Here is a 21,840-nt window from a genome sequence, read left to right as displayed (position 1 = left end):
AAAGAAAATAGGAGGGAAAATGTTTGTAAAGATGGCCCAAATGCATCACAATGAAAAAAGAAAAATGGTCATTCCTTCTAGTAGAATTTTAACACCTCGTTCAACCCTAAAAGTCTCAAATCTATTATGTTTAACAATAAAAGATTTTTTTTTATATGAGATTCAGAATATTTCCATAAATACGAACATTCTGTATATTTGAGAACAAAACATTGACTTACTCAGGGATTCTTGCAGGTATGCTCCATAAACCAATTCATAAATCAACACAGAGAAGAAGCCATCATCTGAGCAGTTAGGTAAAGGGTAGTTTTACAGTTTAAAGGTGCAAAGCACAATATTAGCCTTTTTTTTTTAAATACATATGTCAGTAACTCTGGTTGCATACAAAATGTTTGTAAAAGATTACCAAGTCCTGCTGATGTATTATTTGTTATTTCTTGTAAGTTTTAGGCTATATATTGCTCACTTTTTTAAAAATTAATAAAGCTATTTATTTATTTTTACAATAACAAGGAAGGTAGGATACTGTGCATGTGTGCAGGGGGTAAACAAGAAAGTATCCAACTGTATCTAATCCATTAGCACCTCCCAACAAAGTGTGAATAGAATAAAGAAAAGTCCAAGATCCAGTGTGGGGGAAAAAACAACTTCAAATTTAATGCTAACTTTCAGGTAGCACAAAGCTGCATTCATTATTAGTGAGGCTAGTCACCGTGGTAACATACTCTTAACGGCAAACCTTTCAGGGTTTAGCTAAATCCTAAAGAATGCTCCACTAAGCAGCCAATCAGCTGTTCAGGAAACAATGACGTGCCCTTTGATTGAAGACCCGAATTAATTGAGAGAGAAAAATATCTTTGATGATAAAGAGCCTGTACTTATATAGCACTTTTTCAAGTCCGGAGACTTGACCAAAGGGTACACTACATTCAGTCATTCACCCATTCACACACACACTGATGGTGGCAAGCTACATGGTAGCCACAGGTGCCCCGGGGCTCACTGACAGAAGCGAGGCTGCCGTACACTGCGCCACCAGTCCCTCTGACCACCATCAGTAAACAAAACAACATCACAATAAAGCAACTTTGAAACCAAAAATTACATTATATATTGACAAATTAGATAGTTTTCAATTTATCTATTTATTTATTTATTTATTTATTTATATTTTTCTTCCTTTTTGACATATCAACCTTTTGCTATTTGTATTTATTGTCTCCTGTATAATAACACTGCTGAAGCTCTGTGGCACAGTGGGTATCACTGCTGCCTTGCAGCAAGAAGGTTTGGGGTTCAATTCCTGAGCTGGGGTCTTTCTGCATGTTTGCATGTTCTCCCTGTCCTCCCACAGTCCAAAAGCATGACTGTTAGGTTAATTGGCTTCTCTAGACTCCCCTTAGGTGTGAGTGTGTGTGTGAATGGTTGTCTCTGTGTTAACCCTGCGATGGACTGGCGACCTGTCCAGGGTGTACCCCGCCTCTCACCCTTTGACTGCTGGAGATAGGTACCAGCACCCCTCGCGATATATATCCACTCGGGATAAGCGTGCTAGAAAATGAATGCATGGATAATAACACTGCTGGCATTCACTTGTTTCTTGTTATATGAAGCTAAGTTAAAAAAATATATACCGGTATATATATAATAATAACATTTAGAGCACAAGCTGTAAGATCCTTTGGATCATGAAGAAAATCACTGATATGAGAGAAACAGGTTTCCACAGGCCAGACTGACATATATGCCAGATCCTGGATCCATGTGTTGGCTGTGGGACCTGCAGCACTGCGGCCCTCACAGACTCTATGTATGGTTATGCAATATTATGGAACTGGCTGCTTCATGTACATAGTAAACTTAATGTAAAACTGGCATCAGAGAGAAGATCGTGATGCCTTATTTACTAAACCTTTCCTTCAGTCTAAGGAAAAAAAAACATTTAATCAGTAGGGGATTCACTAGCAGTATTACTGATCTTGATTTAAAAAACAAATCTATATTATTTTGTATCAGGAACCTTGGATTACAATAGAAATAATATAATCCTGAATGAATACTATGTGATGAAAATAATTTGTAGTCCTATGAACCTGTGAAACAGTGTAAAAAACTTGGATGACTTTTAACAAATAGCCAGCTGGACTGAACATTTTTCTGTTCTACATATCATATATAGAGATGTAAACATTTAGCAGAAAAAAAAATCAAACCAACTGTAAGGTTTTCATGTGTTTATGATCCATCTGTTAATATTGCATATGAGTTTTTCGTCATTTCTTTATTTGTTAGCTTTAGTTTTTAAATGACTAGAGCCAAGTCACAGTTTCACTACTTTTAGAATTGTTATTTTAATGCATAATATATGTCTGTGTTTTGTACAGAATATAAAACAACATATTTAGAATAAAAACAAAATTATAGTAAAGCTGCAAAAATAAATAATTCATCTTAGACGCATAAGGGGCTTTCTTCTTTTAGAGGCAGTAAAAAGCTTATCTATCAATGAGTATGTATTTCAGTAATTTCAAGCTAAGGGAAAGTTAACTTAAACTAAACAATTTCTTTACTGAGACAAACTAAAAAAGTTATCTTGTCAAAGTTAAAACTGCTATATAAACAATATTTTACATTTCAGCTTAATAAATCTTCTATTTTAATTTAAAATGCAACTTAAAGCAACCATAAATCATGATCTACATCCTATGTGGCCATCAGGCACTTGACAGCACATGTGAGGAGGAAAAACTCCGCCTGACCTCCGACCCTGTGTTGTCCTTTGACAGCAGCGCCCTCTTGTGGTCGCAGTGAGTCGGTGTTTTTCGTTCTGCCCATATTGTTTTCTCAATCACCGGGTAAGTTCCCTGTCCAGCGTTTTCTTTGGCAGGCCAAACAGGCCCTCTGCAGCGGGGGAGGCTCAGCATCAAGTGGGTCACATGTTACCGCAGGCCGCCCTGCTGAGTGGGGAGCGGTTCAATCAGAACAAGGGTCAGCTGGGAGGCCACTGAGGCCGGGTGGGTTAAAAAGTGTTTTATTGCTGCATAAATGAACACTGATAAAACATGTTTTAAAAAAGTGCTTGGATCTGCTACAGGAACTCATGATCAGGATGACTCCCCATCGTCTCAGCCTCTTTGCCGTATTTACGTGACAGATGTGAGAGTGGCGTCAGCTGACAGCTGTATGAGTGGAGATGACAGTGCCCTGATGCTGCCTTCCCTGTTCTCTGGGAGCCATTTTGTCTGTCTCTGATCTCAGAGTCAGGTCTGCTCTCTCTCCCTGCCCCCCTCCATCCATCCACCCCCCCTTCAGCCAATCACGTCAGCGCTCAGCCTTGCAGAAAACATAGAAACACAGTCTGATCTCTTCCTCACTCCCCATCTCACCCACTCCTCCCGCGCTCCTACAGTGCTCATCTCCTACTTGTCTCTTCCGCTTGCTGCCTTTCTCTCCCTCTCCGTCACCTTTCCTCCCCCTCCCTCCCTCCTCTTCCTCTCCTAATCCACATCTTTTCCTCGGTGTCTGTTCCCTCCTGCTCCTCTCCTCCCCTCTGTCACACCCTCCTCCTCCTCCTCCTCAGGCTCTCTTGTTGTGCAACCCGTTTTTAAACAGCTCAGCCTTTGTGCGTTTTTGTCTGTTGCCATTTCAGCCAGCGCTGCAGTCTTTACTCATTTTCCTCCAATCAGGGGCACCATGTGACTCTCTGCATGAGAGGGCACAGTCTCTTCCCTCCTCCTCTTCCTCCCTTCATTCTCCCCCCTACCACTCTTCCTCCCCTCATCCAGCCAGTCAGCCATCCAGCCAACATACGCTAGCAATCAGGGAAGTCAAAAGGAGAACAGAAAGAGGGAGCGAAGGGAAGGAAAGATGGAGGTTAATGCACACTGCAGAGGAGGAGTTGGGCCATTCTGTAAAGGCCTAAAGAGGTCAGCAAAGACTCAGATTGACCTCGGAGTACAAAACATGTGCAGGAACATGGAGATGTCTGTACAGCAACATCCTTCAGACGAGTTATTCCCACACACTCTCTCCTCGGTTTATGTCACCCACCCACATGTCGGGGCACATGCTGTGTGTGTGTGTGTGAGTGCACACACAAACCCCTCTGAGCCCACACAAGAAGGGGGAGGATCCTTTGGTGTCGAACACCACTCAGGAATGTAAACAAGAGGGGGAACAAGAGTGACTGAAGATGGGTTTTATCATACGTAGTATTCTTTCATATTCCTCAAAAACAGTCTCTCTCCCGGAGAGCCTTGTATAATTGTATATTACGTTATATAACGTCAACATCAATGGATTTTTTGGGGGGGGTTTTTTCACTATGAACCAACACAAAGTATAGTTTAGGGTTCAAGTTTAAAGAAAAAGGATAAATGATTTTGCCTTTTTTAACTTTTTTTTACAAAAGAAAAGCTGAAATGTGGGGTGAGTGTTTGATCAGGAGGCTATCCAAATTATTTAACAAAGTCCAAATGCGATGGCTTGAGAGGTTTGTTAGAGAAGAAAGACCGAGGATCACAACAGGCAGGTTGGCAACATTTGAAGAAGCAACATTGGGGTATATAAGAGTACCCAACGCTTGGAGCCGACTCATGTGACCATTGGCCTAAACTTATGGAGCGGGCAAGGGTGGCATCAATCAAAGGAGCAGCCATAAGTCACAGTAACTCTGGAGAAGCTGAAGAGATCTACTGCTCATGTGTGCAAATATCACCATAGGAGAAGCACACGGCTATCAGGTTTTAAGGAACAATACAACCAATAAGCTAATAAGCTCTATTTTTAGAACAGAATTCAACTTTATTGTCATTACACTGTCACAAGTACAAAGCAACAAAATTCACTCTCTGCATTTAACCCAACACCCCTGGGGAGCAGTGGGCTGCCATTGTGCAGTGCACAGGGAGCAGTGTTGGGGTTAAGGGTCTTGCTCAGGGACCCAGAGTGGAAATCCGTGTGAGTGGGACTTGATCTCAGAACCTCTGGGATCCAAGTGCAATGCCCTAACCACTAGGCCACCACTTGTAGTTTTAAATTGGTTTCATACCAAACAGGCGGCAGAAGCTCCATGGGTCAGACTTGACCACAGCTGAACTCTTTTATACAAGATGTGTAGTGGAAATGTAACACCACACATCAAAACATGGTGGGGGCACCATTGTGCTGGTAAGCTGATGAAGAACAAGGACTTGAGATGGAGGTTTACCTTCCAACAGGACAGCAACCAAAGTTACAGTAATATCAAAATCAATTTATGTAAAAGAGTGGCCCAATGAAAGTCCACATATTGTCTAACTCAGAATATTTGGCAAGATCTGTAAATTGATATTCACAGACGCTTTCTATCCAACCTGACTGAGCTTAAGCTATTTCACAGGTAAAAATCTGCAAAAACCTCAGTTTCTAGATGTGTAAACCTGATACATAAATGCGTAACCCCAAAGTAAATAAAAATAAAATGCACCTTTTGGAGCTTAAGTAGTAAAAAAAAACAAAAAACAATAAAAAATCATGTGTAAATATCCTTCCAATGGTGCGCTACCTGTTCTTTCACATAAATCCAAATAAAATACTTTGAATTTTCTAAAAGCTCAAAGGTCATTATAGGAATACTTATGGAAGGCGCTGTAGCACTGCTAGTTGTTTTTTTAATGTAATAAAAGCAGAGAGGAAGCAGTGACGTGGCTGTAAATGTGCAAATTAAACCACCGCCTCTGCTGGGTCAAGCCTGGGGTTCATCTGGAGTTAACATGAATGAATGGAGATGATTGTCCTGTATTTGGAGGTTGTGTTTACATTGGTTTTCAGTTACCTCAGTGTCTCTGTGTGTGTGAAAGAGAGAGGGAGTACAGGTGGGGTTTTACAAATCCAAACACTTTGTAAGCCTTCTTTTGTTTTTTAAATTCAAGATCTTCCATTTGTTTGTAAAAGTCTGAGCTCAGCCTTTTTCTATCTGATACTTAAACTTGAACCTGGAGGGGAAAAAAAGAGCAAATGAGAGAGGCTGAGGCAACAAAAGAAGGGGGAACACAAGAGTGAAAAAAAAGTCTGAGAGCCAGAGTGAGTGCAGTCATATGTCTTTTTTGGAAATTTCCATGACCAAGTTGATTAAGTATGCAATCCGACCGCAAGATAGCCGAGGTTCTAAACAAACGCTCCCTCCTCTGCTGCTCAGGCTCGTTTAACGGCTGAGGTGGCAGCGTTTGCCTTCATAGCACGGGGCGCTGCACACAGATTGAAAACACACGTCTGAACGAAGGCGGATGTGTGCACGCAGCTACGCTGATGCAAGATCTGTTTTGCTTGTGAGTGTGTGAATCCTTGTCAGTTTTCAGAGCACTGTCAACACTTTCCTGGATCATCTTGCTTCAACTATTGCAGCACAGAAAGAAGCTGCTCCCCGGTTTGCTCACTTTCACTTTTCAAATCAAAGGTTTTATGGGTTTACTTCTTTCTAAAGTCGAGAAACGTGATCCCGGATGAGCGGTTGGATAAATTCCCTCATCCACAAGCCCTGTTGTTTGAGGTCTGACCGCTGTGGCTGCTGTGGTCCTGGAGGGAGAGGCGGAGAGAGGAGGCCTTCTCCACACAACTTTTCTCATGCTATACTTTTGCCGCTCCTGCTGCTAAATATTACACTATACTGCAGACGTGAAGGCACATCTGTCATGATTATGAATAGATTTTTAGCGTGAGGATTATATTTCAACATCCTGCACCTCCTATCAGGAGTGCTACATAAATCGCTGTAACACTTAATAATAGACTGCCTGCGGCTCCGCAGAGCTGGGGTTTTATTTCTAGACCTCAATTCTTCTTGTTTCTGTTCTCCTTAGACTGATTAAAGTTAACCCAATGCGAAGGATCATCTGTTTGCTGTCACCTAAACACAACTTTTGCTCTTCAGATGTCACACTTCCATCAGTATAGTGAGATATGATGGATAAATGTTCCACTCAGCTCCCTGGGGCGTTTAGGGGTGTGGGAAAAAATTATTTCAGCGATATATTGTGATGTTTGGCTGTCGGATATAATTTTGATATTTCAGTTCCTAATATCGATTTCAAAAAAACAAAAAAGTTTACCTAAAACAATGAGGGAAAATAGCAGATAGAACTGTGGAACCCTATTGCTGTGTGGACCAGCACCATATTAACATGACACAGTCACAGTGGAAGAAGTGAAATGATTCAAACCCCAAAAACATGGATACCAAAATAACTAAATATATATTTTTTTAAAACATATACAGCACTTTCTTTTTTTATCTATATACATTTAATTTTGATAATGATTTTGCCGTATCATGATAATATTGTATCATGACCCAACTATCTCCCATGCCAGTACTCACCCCTAGTGGCTGTAAGGGTCAACCTAACTTATGCTTTTCATGAAGGCGGAAACAAAAGCAAAGTGGACGCCAAGTGGAAAATTTTGGAACAAGTAACGCTAATGTGTTATGCTTTCTTAACTTTAAAGTAGAGGACAAAGCAGTATTGACATAAATCTACCTTTTTTTTTTTTTTTTTTTTTTTTTTTACATTTTGTCACATTTAAAAGACAAATATACAAGTTTATTTGGGAGTTTCTGTGATAAATCAATATAAATGTTTGCCTTATTGTGGATTCACCCTGAATTTCCTCAATAAACTCAATATTAACACCTGCCTCTGTAGAATAAGGTACTGAGAAGATGAAGGAACAACTCAGCGTGCTGTGACATCTCTAGAGGTACAGCCACTGCTGGTCACCTTCAATATCACCATCAACAGTTTTGACTTTTACCCTTAGGTTGGCGCTACATGGTTTTATTTACTCAATCTGACACAGAGAAAGACTGTCTCTCTGTAAAAAGGAATACCATCTTTATTTGCACCAATCCAATGTCTTCATTAAAAAGAAGAAAAAAACATGCATCCATAAATATCCAAAAGAGAAAGTGTTGATTTTTAAAACATATAATTATAGTAAAACATCTTAATTGAGAGCAAATTGAAGCTGATGTCAAATTTATTGTTCTACAGATGACACTGTCAATTAAATTCTGATTTAAAGAGGGACGCCAACCTAAATTGACCAGCATTAATCGGACAAGAAGGGGATGATAATGAAAGAATAAGTTCCTCAAACCAAACAAGGACAAAACTGAAAATTCCTACCCAGAGACAGAAACATATAATTGAAATATGAGACACAGTGTTGGCAGCATCATGCTTCGGGTCGACTTTTCTTCATGACAGACGGGGGAGCAGGTCTAACCTGCTGGAAAGATGTATGAAGCTAAAAAAACTGACAAAAATGGCAGAAAACCTTTCGGAAACTGCAAAAGTCTTGGAGGTTCACATTCCAGCAGGACCCCACGGCTCGGACTATACCCCCATCCATACCCCAAAACATTCAGCAAGAGCTGCAAAGAGACGATTTAAATCAAAGTCCAGACCCTAATCCCATGGAGAGTTGTGATTGCTCTGCATAAAACCTGATTGATATTAACCCTTTATAGGGCAAGTCACCATGTTTGATCACTTGCCTTACTAATGGAGTCCCCTCGTCCCTCAGTGAGGTCTAGAGGCACTAGATCTATATCCAGCTATTCATTAAAGACCCTGCTACATGGCTGTACATCTTATTTTGGCATTTGACCAATTAAATTAGGCCTTTAATGATATATTACCTCCTGTAAATTAAGTTCAAAAGCAAAAGTTAACAATTCAAGAAAAAAAAGGGTAAAAGGCTAATTGAAAAGTTAAAAAGTTAAGTTAAAAAGTTATTAAGCAAAGTTAGCACTTATATTTAGGTTTATAAACAAAAAAATTTAAGTGCCAGTATCAGCATTAATGCCTCTAAGGTTATGTTGTACCCAAAATAGTTTGTTTGTCTATTATAGAAGAACTTTTATTATTTTTCTTAATATATTGGGGCAAGTTGGCGTTTCCTGTTATTACACCGAAATTAATTTTTGCCATCAAAATATCAATTTTTTTAATGCAAGAAAGGTAATGAGGTCCAGTCCTGGATTCCAATAACTGAGTGCTCTATAAAGGGTAAAGCAATTGGAAGGAATCTGAAAAAACTTGGTTTCTAGTTGAGCAAAAGTGGTTTGAAACAGTTTGAAACATTTCCAGACTGTAAATTCAATTAGAATTGGTTAAATTAAAAACTGAATTCAAGATTCTATTTTTTAAAACACTATGAAAAATTGTTCTAATTTATGATAATCTGTCACATAAAAGCACCAATGAAATGTTTTGAAGTTTGCAACGAAATGTGGAGAAACCCAAGAGGAGTCAACACCATGGAAGTTATTCTAAATCTACAAACACATGTTAAAACTCATTAGACCTGAACATGGCAGAGCTTTAGGTGTTTGACACTTTCTAATTCAATCTGCCTTCCTGACCACTTTCTGCCCATCATGGATCCTAAATTACAAACTCCCTTGTGCGCTTTGAGACACCAGACATTCATTAATAGCTCCTCTGTGGGGGGAAAAAGGTGCAACAATCAATCATGCACGCCTCTGATCCGTGCCACTGAGCTTTGCCCTGCAAATATCACGCTTTGATTCTCTTCTCACACAAATCAGAGCAGGGGCGCTAACTTGACCCGCAGAAGCAACAAGGAGCAAAAAAACTGAGAAGTTGCATTAGTGGCTCCATGGCAACAGCAACTTGGTGGTCAGATGTGGGTAGAGCCAACAGAGATCTCCATCGTTTCATTTTCACTCACTGAAACCAGACATGTTGCTCCATTTACTGTATGCCTTTGCTCTCCATCCTCTCAACCTCCCATGAGTCTTTGCAAACAGGACCTCTGGGCCCCTGGGGGTGTCTTTTTTTTTTTTTTTTCCTCCACAGCAGCAGCTGCACTTACCAACCAAAACACACAACAAGAAGCAGAGAAACTCAGCAACAAGCAGCAGGGGAAGCTCACTCACCGGGACACGCGCAGCCGCCCACGGACATCTTCTCACATGTCTGGTGTGAATCCGATCAGAATGATGGTGGTGGCTTCTGTTATCCCTGTCCTCTCCTGTCCTCTTTCTCAGCCAGCCAGCCACTGAGGCTGCTCACATGAGCGTCTGTTATCCCCACGTTTTACGCACACACTCACACAGTGGCACAGGGAGCACAGAGAGAGGAGGTGGGGAAGGAGAGGGAGAGGGGAAAAGACTGAGGTTAGGAAAGAGCAAACAGACACACACAAAAGGATCAGATTCTCCCACAGCTGTAGATGAAAACGGTGCAGCTGCACAACTGCTTGCCTGTGAGAGTATGAGAGAGAGTGTTAGTGTGTCTGGGAGTGAGGCGATTTCTACTCCTGCCTCTGCCCTCACCCTCATCAGCCCTGCAAATTACAGCTCAGGTGGGAGGAGAGGGAGAGAGAGAGGGGTGTGTGTGTTGCACAGAGCCAGGGTGGGAGAAAGAGTCAAAGTGACCCAAAGGAAAACAACAATCTTTTTTATTTTTTTACCTTTGAAGTATGTAGAGAATGTTTCATTGCACACTTATTGAGGTGCATGCATGACATAATCCTCAGGAAATCTGGCTTTATGTGTGTGTGAGAGTGAGTGAGTGAGTGAGTGGGTGCTGCAGCCGTCTGAGTGGCTTGTTACCATCCAGCAAAGGTCTGCTACACAGCGGGGGAGGCAGGGGGAGAAAAAGAGAGAGGCAGAGGGAGGTAGGGGGTGGGATCTGACGTTCCTCCTGTCTCCTCCTCGCCCCTCTGCTGCTCCGTCTGCAGTGTGTCACACAGTGTTGCGCTCTGACTTCACTCATCTCTCTGTCTTCTCAGCCATTTATCTCTCCTGCCCTCCCACCTCCTCCCCTAATCTCTCCCCCACCCTCCCTTATTACTCTTTCTTCCGCTCCACCTTTCCCTCCCACTGTCTTCATCTCCCTTCTAATCTTTTCTCCATCACTGTATCATTTGTCCCTCCCTGTTTAAATGGTTGAATTTGTCCTTGTGAGACCAAAGGATGCATTTGGTGTTCAAATGAAGCGTTTTAGAATGTTTGATACAAATTGTTCAACTACTAGATGCTATCTTTTTGCCTACTTTTGGAGATTTTTAATAGAGTACCTCTTGTGTCCCTGTTTGGTGTGGTGGTTTTCCTGTAGAGCCAAAGCTATAGCCTTCCAAATGTGTTCATCATCATTGAATTCTTCCACTTTACATCCACAACCTTTTGGTGTCATTGGGAGTTTATGTAATAGACCAGGGGTCTCCAAAGTGGGGGTCAGGACTCCGTGGAGGGGTCGAAGGATGCAAAGGTGCAACTATTGGTAAGCAGAGACTGCAGTTACTTATGGGCTGCCAACCTCTTAGGGGCCATTCACTGACACCTGGTTGGCCCCCTACTCAATTGTGGACGTCACTTTGCAGATGTAATGGTGCGAAAAATTCCTCTTACACCCAGCTGATACTAGATTGACTGATCGCACCTTTTTTATACAGCAACACATGGCAGATTTTAACACGATGGTGAGCCGTTTAAATACGACACCAATAGCAAAGCAGACAGTGGTACTTTTAATTACTGTTAATAACTGAGTATAGTTCATTAGACGGTTGGTAAAAAAATACACTTATACAATATGTTTCAAACTGCAATAAAGATCTTAAAATAACGATGTATATGAGTATTTTTTTTTTTACACTACGACTTGGAATTATGGGTAACCCAGAGCGTAGATTAAAACCATAACCGTTACGTACCATGGGTTAGGGACGATGGATACTAAAAAACAGTTACTTAGGCGGATTCCAAAAAAGAAAAAGCAAAGAAGAGCTGAAAAGTCTTCCCAAAATAAACACGTTCTTTCAAAGAACCGAAGAGTTAGAGGAGGATGTTGCTGCTACAGTGAGTAAAGATTGCGACCGGGAGTTGAATGGAGAGAGCATGGGTGAGGAGGGGAGCTGTGAAACTGTTGTACTTTATACGGGGCCCACCCAGATAATGTTGCTTACGGGCCTATTGTTGTGTCGTTACGCCATTGGAAAGATGAATCTTTTTGATGCGATCCCATAGAAATTAAATAAATACACCATGAAATAAGTAAATGTAAAACACGATTCAAAATTGACACATACTTTCAAATTCTAAAATGTACAATATTGAATAATTACATATCCAATTAATTATTTAAAATGAATCAACTGAATGCTTATAACAATATGTTTACTTAAATATGTAAATAATTGCATTATGTGCAAAAACAAAGTGAAGTAATTAAGTTAATATGTATTTTTAGGGGCTGCCAGTCTCTTGTCTTTTTTGTTTTTGGGATCACAGTGGAAAAAATCCAAATCTAAATAAGTCATATTTTCTTAAAATAAGTGCATTTGTTCCTACTCATTCCATTGGCAAATCATCTTATTAACCTACTCAAATAAAGGGTAAATACACTTTTTACACAGTAAACACGAAGGGTTGCAGTGCAAAGGCTTAATTATTTTGGGAACTCTGCTACGGACACAAACTGGTGCATATTGGGCTCTATGCACAACTCAATTACTTTCCAAACTTATAGTAGCTTGTTTGTTTGCTGTCTTTCATTACTGGATTAATTGCTTAATCCAGGTGTGTCTGGCCATTATAACGTCATGGTCACTGAGGTCACGCACAGCTGGATTAATCAATTCATCCAGGAGAGAAAGACAGGAAACAAAGGAGCTGCCTTACATTCAGGAACTAGTGGAATTGTGGATAGAGCACATTAAGTGATGGGAAAATAGAAGTGATCAACTCTGACCAGTTTCCATGTCCCTGCCAAAGGAAAACACTCCCACACGCCCAGTGGCATGATGCTGCCACTGCCGTGCTTCATTTTAGGGAAGATGTATTCAGGGTGTTTTCTCCCTCACATATATTGTATGTAAATAAAAAGATAGAGTTTGTTCTACTTTCAATCAAATGAACCCCAATCTAACATGAAAATGTAGTGTCCCATATTTTACTATATATGCCACCATGTGTCACAGTTGGTGTGTTCTGAATGATTTGTAGCATCAGTTTAGGAAGTGTAATGTTTTGCATGTGGGTCAGAAAGTTTTATTTTGATGTCACATTTGAGGTGTCTCTTTAACATGGCAAACTGAAAACAATGTTTTTTTATGGCTTTTGTTCTCTTAATCTTTCTTTAAAAAAAAAGTTTACATATATTTGTAGTGTTGACAAAATAATGCACCCGAGCTGTGAATCTGTGCAGCTCCTCCAGTGTTACTTGGACCATTTAACTGCTTGTCAAAAGAAAAGAAAATGACTGACCCAGCCTCTTGGTTTAGGTGGATGATGTCTTGGTTGGTTTCCAGCAGTGCCACACTCTTACCTTCTATTGTGGATGATAATGATGACAATCTGGTGATGGATTATCCTGCCTTAACCCTACCTCCAGCTTTGTGTTCCTTGCTCTTCATGATGCCATTTGTTCACTGATGTTTTCTAACAGACCCCAGAGGCCTTCAGGGAACAGCTGGATTTAAATTGACATTTAATTACATTGAGATGACCTCTGGTCACTAATTAGTCGATGTCCCAATATCATCTGATTGTACAAGATTTTATTCAGTGGTTTTGGAGTAAAAGGGATTGAATACAAAAATGCACACTCCATTTTTCATGTGTAGAACTTCATACTTTCCATTTAATTTTCACAATGAATCGCTTCTTTGTGTAAGTCTGTCAAATACACGTCCCCAAATGTACATCCAAGTTTGTGGCTGTGACAAAAGGAAAAGTTGAGCGTCTGCCAATGGTGGTGAATGGACTGTCCAGCAACTAAGTCTTGAAGGTTGCTGACACCATCAAAATATGTTACATTTTATAAGACTTTAACGGACCTGAAAGTAAAGAAGTTACCACATGGTTTGCACTCGGCTATCCAAAATCAAATGCCTGACAATAAAACAGACAAAGCTTAATATAAGAATAAAAAATATACAAGAACATCTTGTTTTACATAAAACAAAAACAAAAACCCTTACAAACATCCCCCCCCACAAGTTTCTCCTTCCCCTTATTTTTTGTAAAAAGAAAAACACTTGCTCTTTGTCAACCCCTACTTCCTTTCCTCACCCTCTGTCTCATTAAGCACTATCTCATTTTGAGGAGGAGAGCGTTAAGCCAATCACAGAGGGGAAGAGAGCGGAGGAAGGAAGGAGGGTGATGGAAAGACGGTGAGGCTGCAGGAGGAAGAGGGCAAAAGAAGATGGAGAGAGGTGGAAGAAAATGAAGAAAGAGAGAGAGGGCCACGGGTGGATGGAAAGAACAGTGGAAGGAAGGAGGGAGAAAGAGAGAATAAATAGCTCTGGCGCACTCGTCCCCATTACCCCGGGAGGGCACTGTCACCATGGCAATGTGGCAGAAAAAGGATAGCACAAGCATGATGAGCTTCAACTCACACTCCCGTTTTTTTATAAATGAAAGCTGTGGTTCACACATACATGTGCCCACATTAGCAATTTGATGGAAACAACTTCATACTTTGAGATTAATGTGTGCACACACTGCAAGCTGTCTGACACCTTAGCATAATTATTGATTTACAAGCACGTACACACACACATCGTAACAGTCAGTTAGCGGAAAATCAAAGCCTGTCAACACGGAAATAAACGACTGAATCAAAGAAGCTGCGAATAGAGGGGGCTGTATGAAGGGCAGAGGTTGAACCCAGAACAGGAAGTGTCACATTAGCCTCAGTAGGACTTTCATTCATACCTCTTTCTGCTATCCTTGGTCCAAAAGTTGTAAATGTGTTGATAAGTTTATTCCACCAGCATACACTGAAATGAAATAGCCCTGCACTGTGGTGCCTGGAGGCGTTCACATCTTTGCAGAAATCTTACAAAAGCAAAGAAAACATGTTTTTTTTTTTTTTTTTATTGCAACAACTCTAATCTGCACTGATGTTAAAGAGGAGAATACAAATAATTTGAAATACAGCCGAAACAGGGTCTCCTTTGATTCTGTTTGTGTTTACAAGGAGGCGTAAACCTAGCCACCCTAGACTTGTAACTAGCTTCCAGTTACAAAGCTAGCTACTACAGGAATTAAGAAATGTGGCACTTTTAATCACCTTATATTAATTGTTATGTCTCAACTCAAGATAATGTTTATGATCCATTTATCTATTCCTGCAATGTGGCAACCATCGAGGCAGTTAATGCATGTGTTATTTAGACCTTTTCAATATAGGAACTGCTATGGATTTAGTTTTACTATTGGCCTGTAATGACCAGAGTGATTAAACAACATCTGGACCTCCACTATACCTTTAAGAGCAGGACTGCAAAGTCTAATATTTGCTGAAATTTATGTAAGAAGACATGTCTTTACTAATTAGTGTTAGTAGCCAAACTTAACACCACTGTATTATTTGTAGGATAAAATTGGAGTAGGTTTGAATTTGTCTTTATAATTTTTATTGAACTGATTATAAAGTAAGCCTTATAGTTTCTCTTTTTTTTTTTTTTTCTCATTTGAGAGTTAATCATTGGTAATCAAACATTGTATATAGAGTAAGTTAGAGATAATCTGTAGTACAAGAAGTACAAGAAGCTGTTGTATTAAGAGATTTTTTTTTTATTTCTTTTAACCTTATTAAAAAAATACAACTGCCCAGTCTCCTCTCCCAACGCCTCTATCAAAAGATGCACTAATTGCCATACCTATAGATTGAAAGAGCAACATAGTGTTTTTCTAAGACTTTGGGACAGCGAATCACAATGAGATCCTTTATCCACAAATTGAGAAAACATAAGACAGTGGAGAACATTGCAGGAGCAGCAGGCCAATAAAAAATTACTCCAATGACACATCAGCAGCAGTCTGGTCAATTAAGCCCAAAATAACGAAACAATAAAAAAAACAATGGCCTAACTTTCCGTAGTTAAAGTCTTTTTTCTTGTTTCAACAATATTACACTTTGCAAAAGTGGCATCAGTAGCAGACGCCATGTTTGGTCATCTACCCTGACTCACATTTGTGAGTTTTTTGTGTATTTGATCTTCATCAATTCAGATATCGTAATCTGCAAACTAATGAGATGATATCAAAGTTTTTATAATACAGCATTTCATTAATAAAAAGGCTCAAAGAGGAAAAGGTGATAGCGTGATGGTTTGGTTCTGGTTTGCTTTTTCATCCCCAGAATAACCTGCTTTAATCGACAGAACAGTGAATTCTGGTCCCTAATTGAAAACAATGAAATAGAATATCCAGCCCACACCTTAGAAATAAACTTGGGTGTGCAGAGGCTAATTATTCAAAACAAACAAGTAAATCTGTTTCTGAATTAATGCGAATGACAACAGGCTAAGACCCTCCAAATGTGGCAAAACCCAGCAAAAAACAGCCGCATGACCAGTTATGAAGACATTACTGTTAAAATATAAGGTTTGAATAACTAGATATCACAGAGTTTACCATTTTATATTCAAGATTATTTCCAAAGGGCTGCTCAGTGGAGAAGTGGACAGCACTGCTGCTTTGCAGCAAGAAGATTCTTGTTCGATTCCCATCACAGGGTCTTTCTGCATGGAGTTTGCATGTTCTCCCTGAGCATCCATGGGTTCTCTCCGGGTACACCGGCTTCCTCCCACAGTCCAAAAACATGGATGTTAGGTTAATTGGCTTCCCTAAATTCTCCTTAGGTGTGAGTGTGTGCATGACTGTTTTTTTTTTGTCATGTTGTAACCTACCTCTTGTCCATTGACAGCTGGGGATAGGCACCAGCACCCCTCGCGACCCCAGCAGGGATGAGGGGATAAAATGGATGGATGGATTCTATCCAAACTAAATTATTTATACTTGAACTAAATTCTGAAATAAATCCTAAATACTATGAAGGATTAAAAAAAAAAAAACTACCTAAATAGATACCGCTCTTCAAAATAGCTCTGCCAATGTGGTATTTTCTAAAAAAGGAAGCGGAAGTTAAATGTAGCTTTTTGATTGTCTGAAACAGTCTATAATATTGCTTAAAAATGTAGTAATCTGATGAAATGGAAAGTTAGATTTTAGTAGTTTTTTTGTTTTAGAAATTAACCTTTTCTTTCAGAGGAATTGCTGGTCTGGCTGCAGGGCTACCTTTAGAACTAAATTTCTTCCCACACACTTTTTAGCCAATATAAACAGTTTTCTGAGTCCTCCCAGGATTCCTCTTTACCAACTGCTGAGGAGAACATCTCTCTCTGCAGCGCAGTCACCATTAGTTGTTTGCTGCTCCACAGGTGTCTTAGAACAGGCAGAGCACAAATCAATCTGGAAAGAAAAAGCCGGTGACAAAACTGAAACACTATGGTGGGTTCAAATATTTGTTTGCACTGTTTTGAAGCGGACTTAAATTGAATGACTGGGCGTACGAAACTTTAGATGAAGAAACATAAAATGGTTCTAAGACTTAAAATATACCAGATATTAAACAGGCTTGAAATTTGGATAAAATATTTTCTACCACTTCAGTTGAAATCATCCAAATTTATTTGTTACAGTTTTAACCTGATAAGGACATTTTCACAAAAACATATCGCTCCAAATGATTCATATCGCTGGCAGATTTATTCTTTTAAGTTTACCAACATGTTTATTTTTTACGTAGATAAACCACAGTCTTCACTGGGTCCTGAAAGACAATCTGTGGAGGCAGCATACATACACCCTGGATAGGTCACTATGTCACAGGGAAACACAGACAACACAACCAAGCATGCACCAAAGCTCTTAGACTGGAAAGAAGCTGAAGTACCTGGGAAAAAAACACATGCATGTGGAAAACATGCTCACTCCTTACAGTAGGTGTTCTTGCTGCAAGGAAACAACGGTAAACTGCAAAACATTGAAATCTAAGTTAGTCGTTTTTTTTTTAAATAGGTGCATTTTTTATAATTGAGCAGGTAAGTAAGATACTTTATAAATGGAATATGACAATTTATGTTTAAAATAAAATAAAAAACTTTTTAGTATATATATATATATATATATATTTTTTTTTTTTTTATTTTAAGAGTAAAAATACAAATTTCATTAACAGATCATCTAATTAACCTACTCAAAATAAGGATAAACACGTTTATTTTAAGCAAGTTTTACTCATTTTTAGATTGTTTTTACAGTGCAACCACTATTATTATGCAACAAAATACAAAGCTGGTAGCTGAAAAAAACTTCTTAGTGTGCAATCATTGGTAAACAGTATCCCACTCACATCTTATTTCTGCAGCACTTTTATGGATAAAGGTGTTTGGGGGCTAATTAGTCTGAGAAATGCTGTGAGCAGAGCAGATCAGAGACTGCCGGACGCTGTTCACAGCCAGTCTGTTGAGACTGAACCTACATCCTGTTTCTCTCCACTACATTATTTATGTGGGTTTCTGTTACCACACTGAGCGACTGAGTGTGTGTAAAGGAGCGTCTACACACCTGTAAGTCACTGCCTCCTGCCGGTTCATTTACTCCCCAATCATTTCCCTCTCCTCTGAATATATTCCTGCCACCCTCAAACCCCAAATCTCCGCCTGAGAGGGTGATGGCAACACCAACACAACATGAAGGTTTGGAATCCTCAAGCACCTTTTGAATTATTATAGTTTGTAAATATATAAACCTATTTTTAATAATAATAATTTTTGTGATAATAAGCTTTAAAGATGTATTAAAAGATGTTTAATCAACTAATTTCCCTTTAGTTCTTGATCATTACAAACTCTTGTCTTTAAATGGATTCATGGGTGGCATATTTTCTTTGTTAAAATAGAACTTTGGGGTTAAAATAATACATTTTTAAATAATTCCTGTATTTCCTCTTTTTAAAAAACTGAATCCATCACGCAGGGCTACAATGGGGTGTTTTAAATTAAAGGACATTAGAGTGTTAAACTGGCCAAAAGTGGTCAAAGTTGAGGTATAAGGAATCTTAAGCAGGAAAAGCAAATATATGTTAACAACAATCTCAATGTGCTTTAGCGATTTTGCAAAGAATATATCCAAAGACTGAGATGGAATCCTTATTAAAGGAGGTTCAAAGTAGGGGGAATAAATATAAATGCATTGCACACCTTTCAGACTTCCATTAAAAACATGAAATATCATATTTAACAGTGCATGGTATATGTTAGGAATCCAGTCTGTGTGTGTTGTGTTTTTGGTGTTCTTCTCTGCCCCCACCACCAGGTGGTACCCTGTCCTCGTTGGTCCTCCTGCACACCTGCGGCTGGTTGGCTCATCACTGAGGAGTATTTGAGCGGCGGACTGTCACTACCTGAATGCCAGAGTGTTTGCCAGTTTGGGCTACTCTAGCCAAGTTGCCTTTAGCTGAGTCTAAATGAGTCTTTGTTTCTCTGAGTTCTAACGTTGTTTTTTGTTTTTGCCTTTCGGCAGGAAGTCACCTGCATACTGGATTTTTTGGCCCTCTCCCCCCTGGAAGGATTTGTTTGAGCTTCACACTGAGCAGGGGATTTATCTCCACACGTCCCGTTCAAGTACTCCTGGAAATCTAAGTGGCAGTCCGCTCCATTGCTCCTCAGGAACCAACCTAACCAAGACCTGTCCGCCCTCCAACAAGCCCCTCAAATACACTGAAAAGGCATGAAGCAGGCAGATGAAAATAAACTATTTTAGTCTAAAACGATGGAAATTCTAAAAAAAAAAAAAAAAGAAGTACCAAATCAAAATCCAGGAAGAAATCCAAAATATGAAACCACAAGAAGGACACAGTAAAACAGGCTGATACCAGGATGACTACACCAAAAACTGACAGAGATATACTTAGCTGGAGATGGGCATAGGGAGCAAGAAAGCAGAATAGAAAAAAACAAAATAAAGTAAAACATTAAACCAAAGTCACAAACATCAGTAGAGTGTTAAACTCTCACTTTACCATAAAACAAATAAAAATAACATTAAATTGTCTGTATGTAATGTGAAATAATATACATATATATTCTATTTTTTTTTTCATCATAAACATTGCATCTCTCTTGCATCCCAATTTAGTATTTAAATGACAGCTAAAGGTTTCTTCTTTTTTTATTTTTTAGATGTATCAGAGTAATGGGCTTTAAACATAAATTTACTATGCTGCAGATTTTTGTGGGTAAAAATGTTTTTAGAGCCAGCCATGTATCACACCCCTTCTACTTTACTTCTACATGTTACTTAGTGGTGATCTACCACATAAAATCCTAATGAAACAAAATGATGTAATGTTGTAAAAAGCCAGAATGTCCCTATCCTCTCCCTCTTTCGCTTTATCGCTCTCAGGCTGTCACTTCTCGCTACCAGATGTCCTCTGAGCCTTCTGGGAGGGCATTCCTCCTCTTGTAGCAGAGGAAACTCAAATACCGATGAAGGCAACTCACTCAGCACACTTAAAGTAACCTAAAGAAGTTCTGAGTTTATTTCCTCTGGCTTGGAGTTAAAGATCAGAGTGCTTTTGCCTTTTTTTAAACACACTGCTCGTACAATATTAGAAAGGTCACATCGGTGGACACACAAAACAATGCATGACTGAGCAGCCAAGATGACTAGAAGGCATGCAGAAAAAAAAGAAAACCCTCAGAAATGCAGCCAAGTGTGAGTGAGACTGGGAGAGGAAAACAGAAAACTCACTCCTTAGAGCTTCTTTAAAAATTCAGATGTGCCAAAAGATCACCGTAGAAGTTTTTCTGTAGGTCAACAGTAAGAAAAAAGGGATGAGACACACAGGAGAGAGCAGAGGAATGGGTTCACTTTGTTTAAAGCTGTTTCCTCCCTCAGAAAAGACTAAGATAGAGCACTGCTTCCTGTCGCTTATCAACACTGAGTGGCTGAATTTTTACATTTCCTTGGAAAAAACAATATAAAAATGGGGACAGTGGCTGCAGAGTTAGGTACATGTATTTGTGCATGTGGGGGGGTCTGTACTGACATGGTGGTTGAGTGCTGGATGCTGCAGTTCTGTAACCTACTTACACTGATCACCCCCACCCCCCTCCTCTGTTCACACATAGATGCTCATGCATGTCCATGCTACCTCCTGAACACACTCTCCGCTAGAGAGACTGGAGGAGGTTTTTGGCCCCGTTTCAGATAGTAATGTGCTCCAAGAGGCAGGAGGCAGTTAGTGTGCGAAAAGGAAGAAGAGAGATGTGAGACCTGGACAGAAGACAATTCATACAGTCTAACATTACATGCTGGGAGTGATGCAAATACCGGTAAATGCAAAGGATCAAATACAAAGAAACATTTGAACCTTTTTAAAGTACAAGCATGGAGCATAGTGGAAATAAGAGAAAATATGTACAAGTTGGACACAATCATCGCTCTGAGCAGAAGCGGGGGGGGGGGGGGGGATTCACAACACAACAACAAATGGCATTTCCATGTTTCATGTTTAATACCTGGACAGAGGGTTTCACATTAACTCATTTACAACTTTTTGTCATCAACAGAAAACGTGTGACATTCAAATAGAGCAATACATTGCCGCCATCTAGCGGTCACACAGAGTAACATCTAGTTTTACAAGAAAGGTTACAGGTTTCAATTAATTTTAACTGGATTATACATCATTGATGTATATATACTTTTGTATGATTCAAAATCAAATACAAGTATAAAGTTGATCACATGTTTTTCAATTAAACCCTATGATGTAATCACAGTGTTAATTTGTTGTTTTACTCACAATTGGTAAAGCAGCTCATACTGAGCAGGTTTGAGGCGCTGGTGGAAAGGAATATTCTCTTTAATCAGGAATAAAATATGGATGGATGGATGGATGGATGGATAGATGGATAGATGGATAGATAGATGGATAGATAGATAGATAGATAGATAGATAGATAGAT

The 21,840-nt window shown here is 39.5% G+C and overlaps 1 protein-coding gene across 1 annotated transcript in view; it reads right to left on the bottom strand.

The window, feature by feature from the left end:
* Nucleotides 1-10,282, bottom strand: part of LOC107090769 (LIM domain-binding protein 1) — a 36,924-nt gene extending 26,642 nt beyond the window's left edge. The window contains exon 1 of the mRNA XM_015384334.1: nucleotides 9,947-10,282. Within this exon, the coding sequence (XP_015239820.1) occupies nucleotides 9,947-9,974 (28 nt within the window). The 5' untranslated portion in view covers nucleotides 9,975-10,282. The remainder of the gene's footprint in view (nucleotides 1-9,946) is intronic.
* Between the last annotated feature and the right edge of the window lie 11,558 nt (nucleotides 10,283-21,840).

Source organism: Cyprinodon variegatus, unplaced genomic scaffold (genome assembly GCF_000732505.1).
Source record: "Cyprinodon variegatus isolate N-32 unplaced genomic scaffold, C_variegatus-1.0 Scaffold310, whole genome shotgun sequence".
In the NCBI taxonomy this organism is placed as follows: domain Eukaryota; kingdom Metazoa; phylum Chordata; class Actinopteri; order Cyprinodontiformes; family Cyprinodontidae; genus Cyprinodon; species Cyprinodon variegatus.
This window is presented reverse-complemented; position numbering and strand designations above follow the sequence as displayed.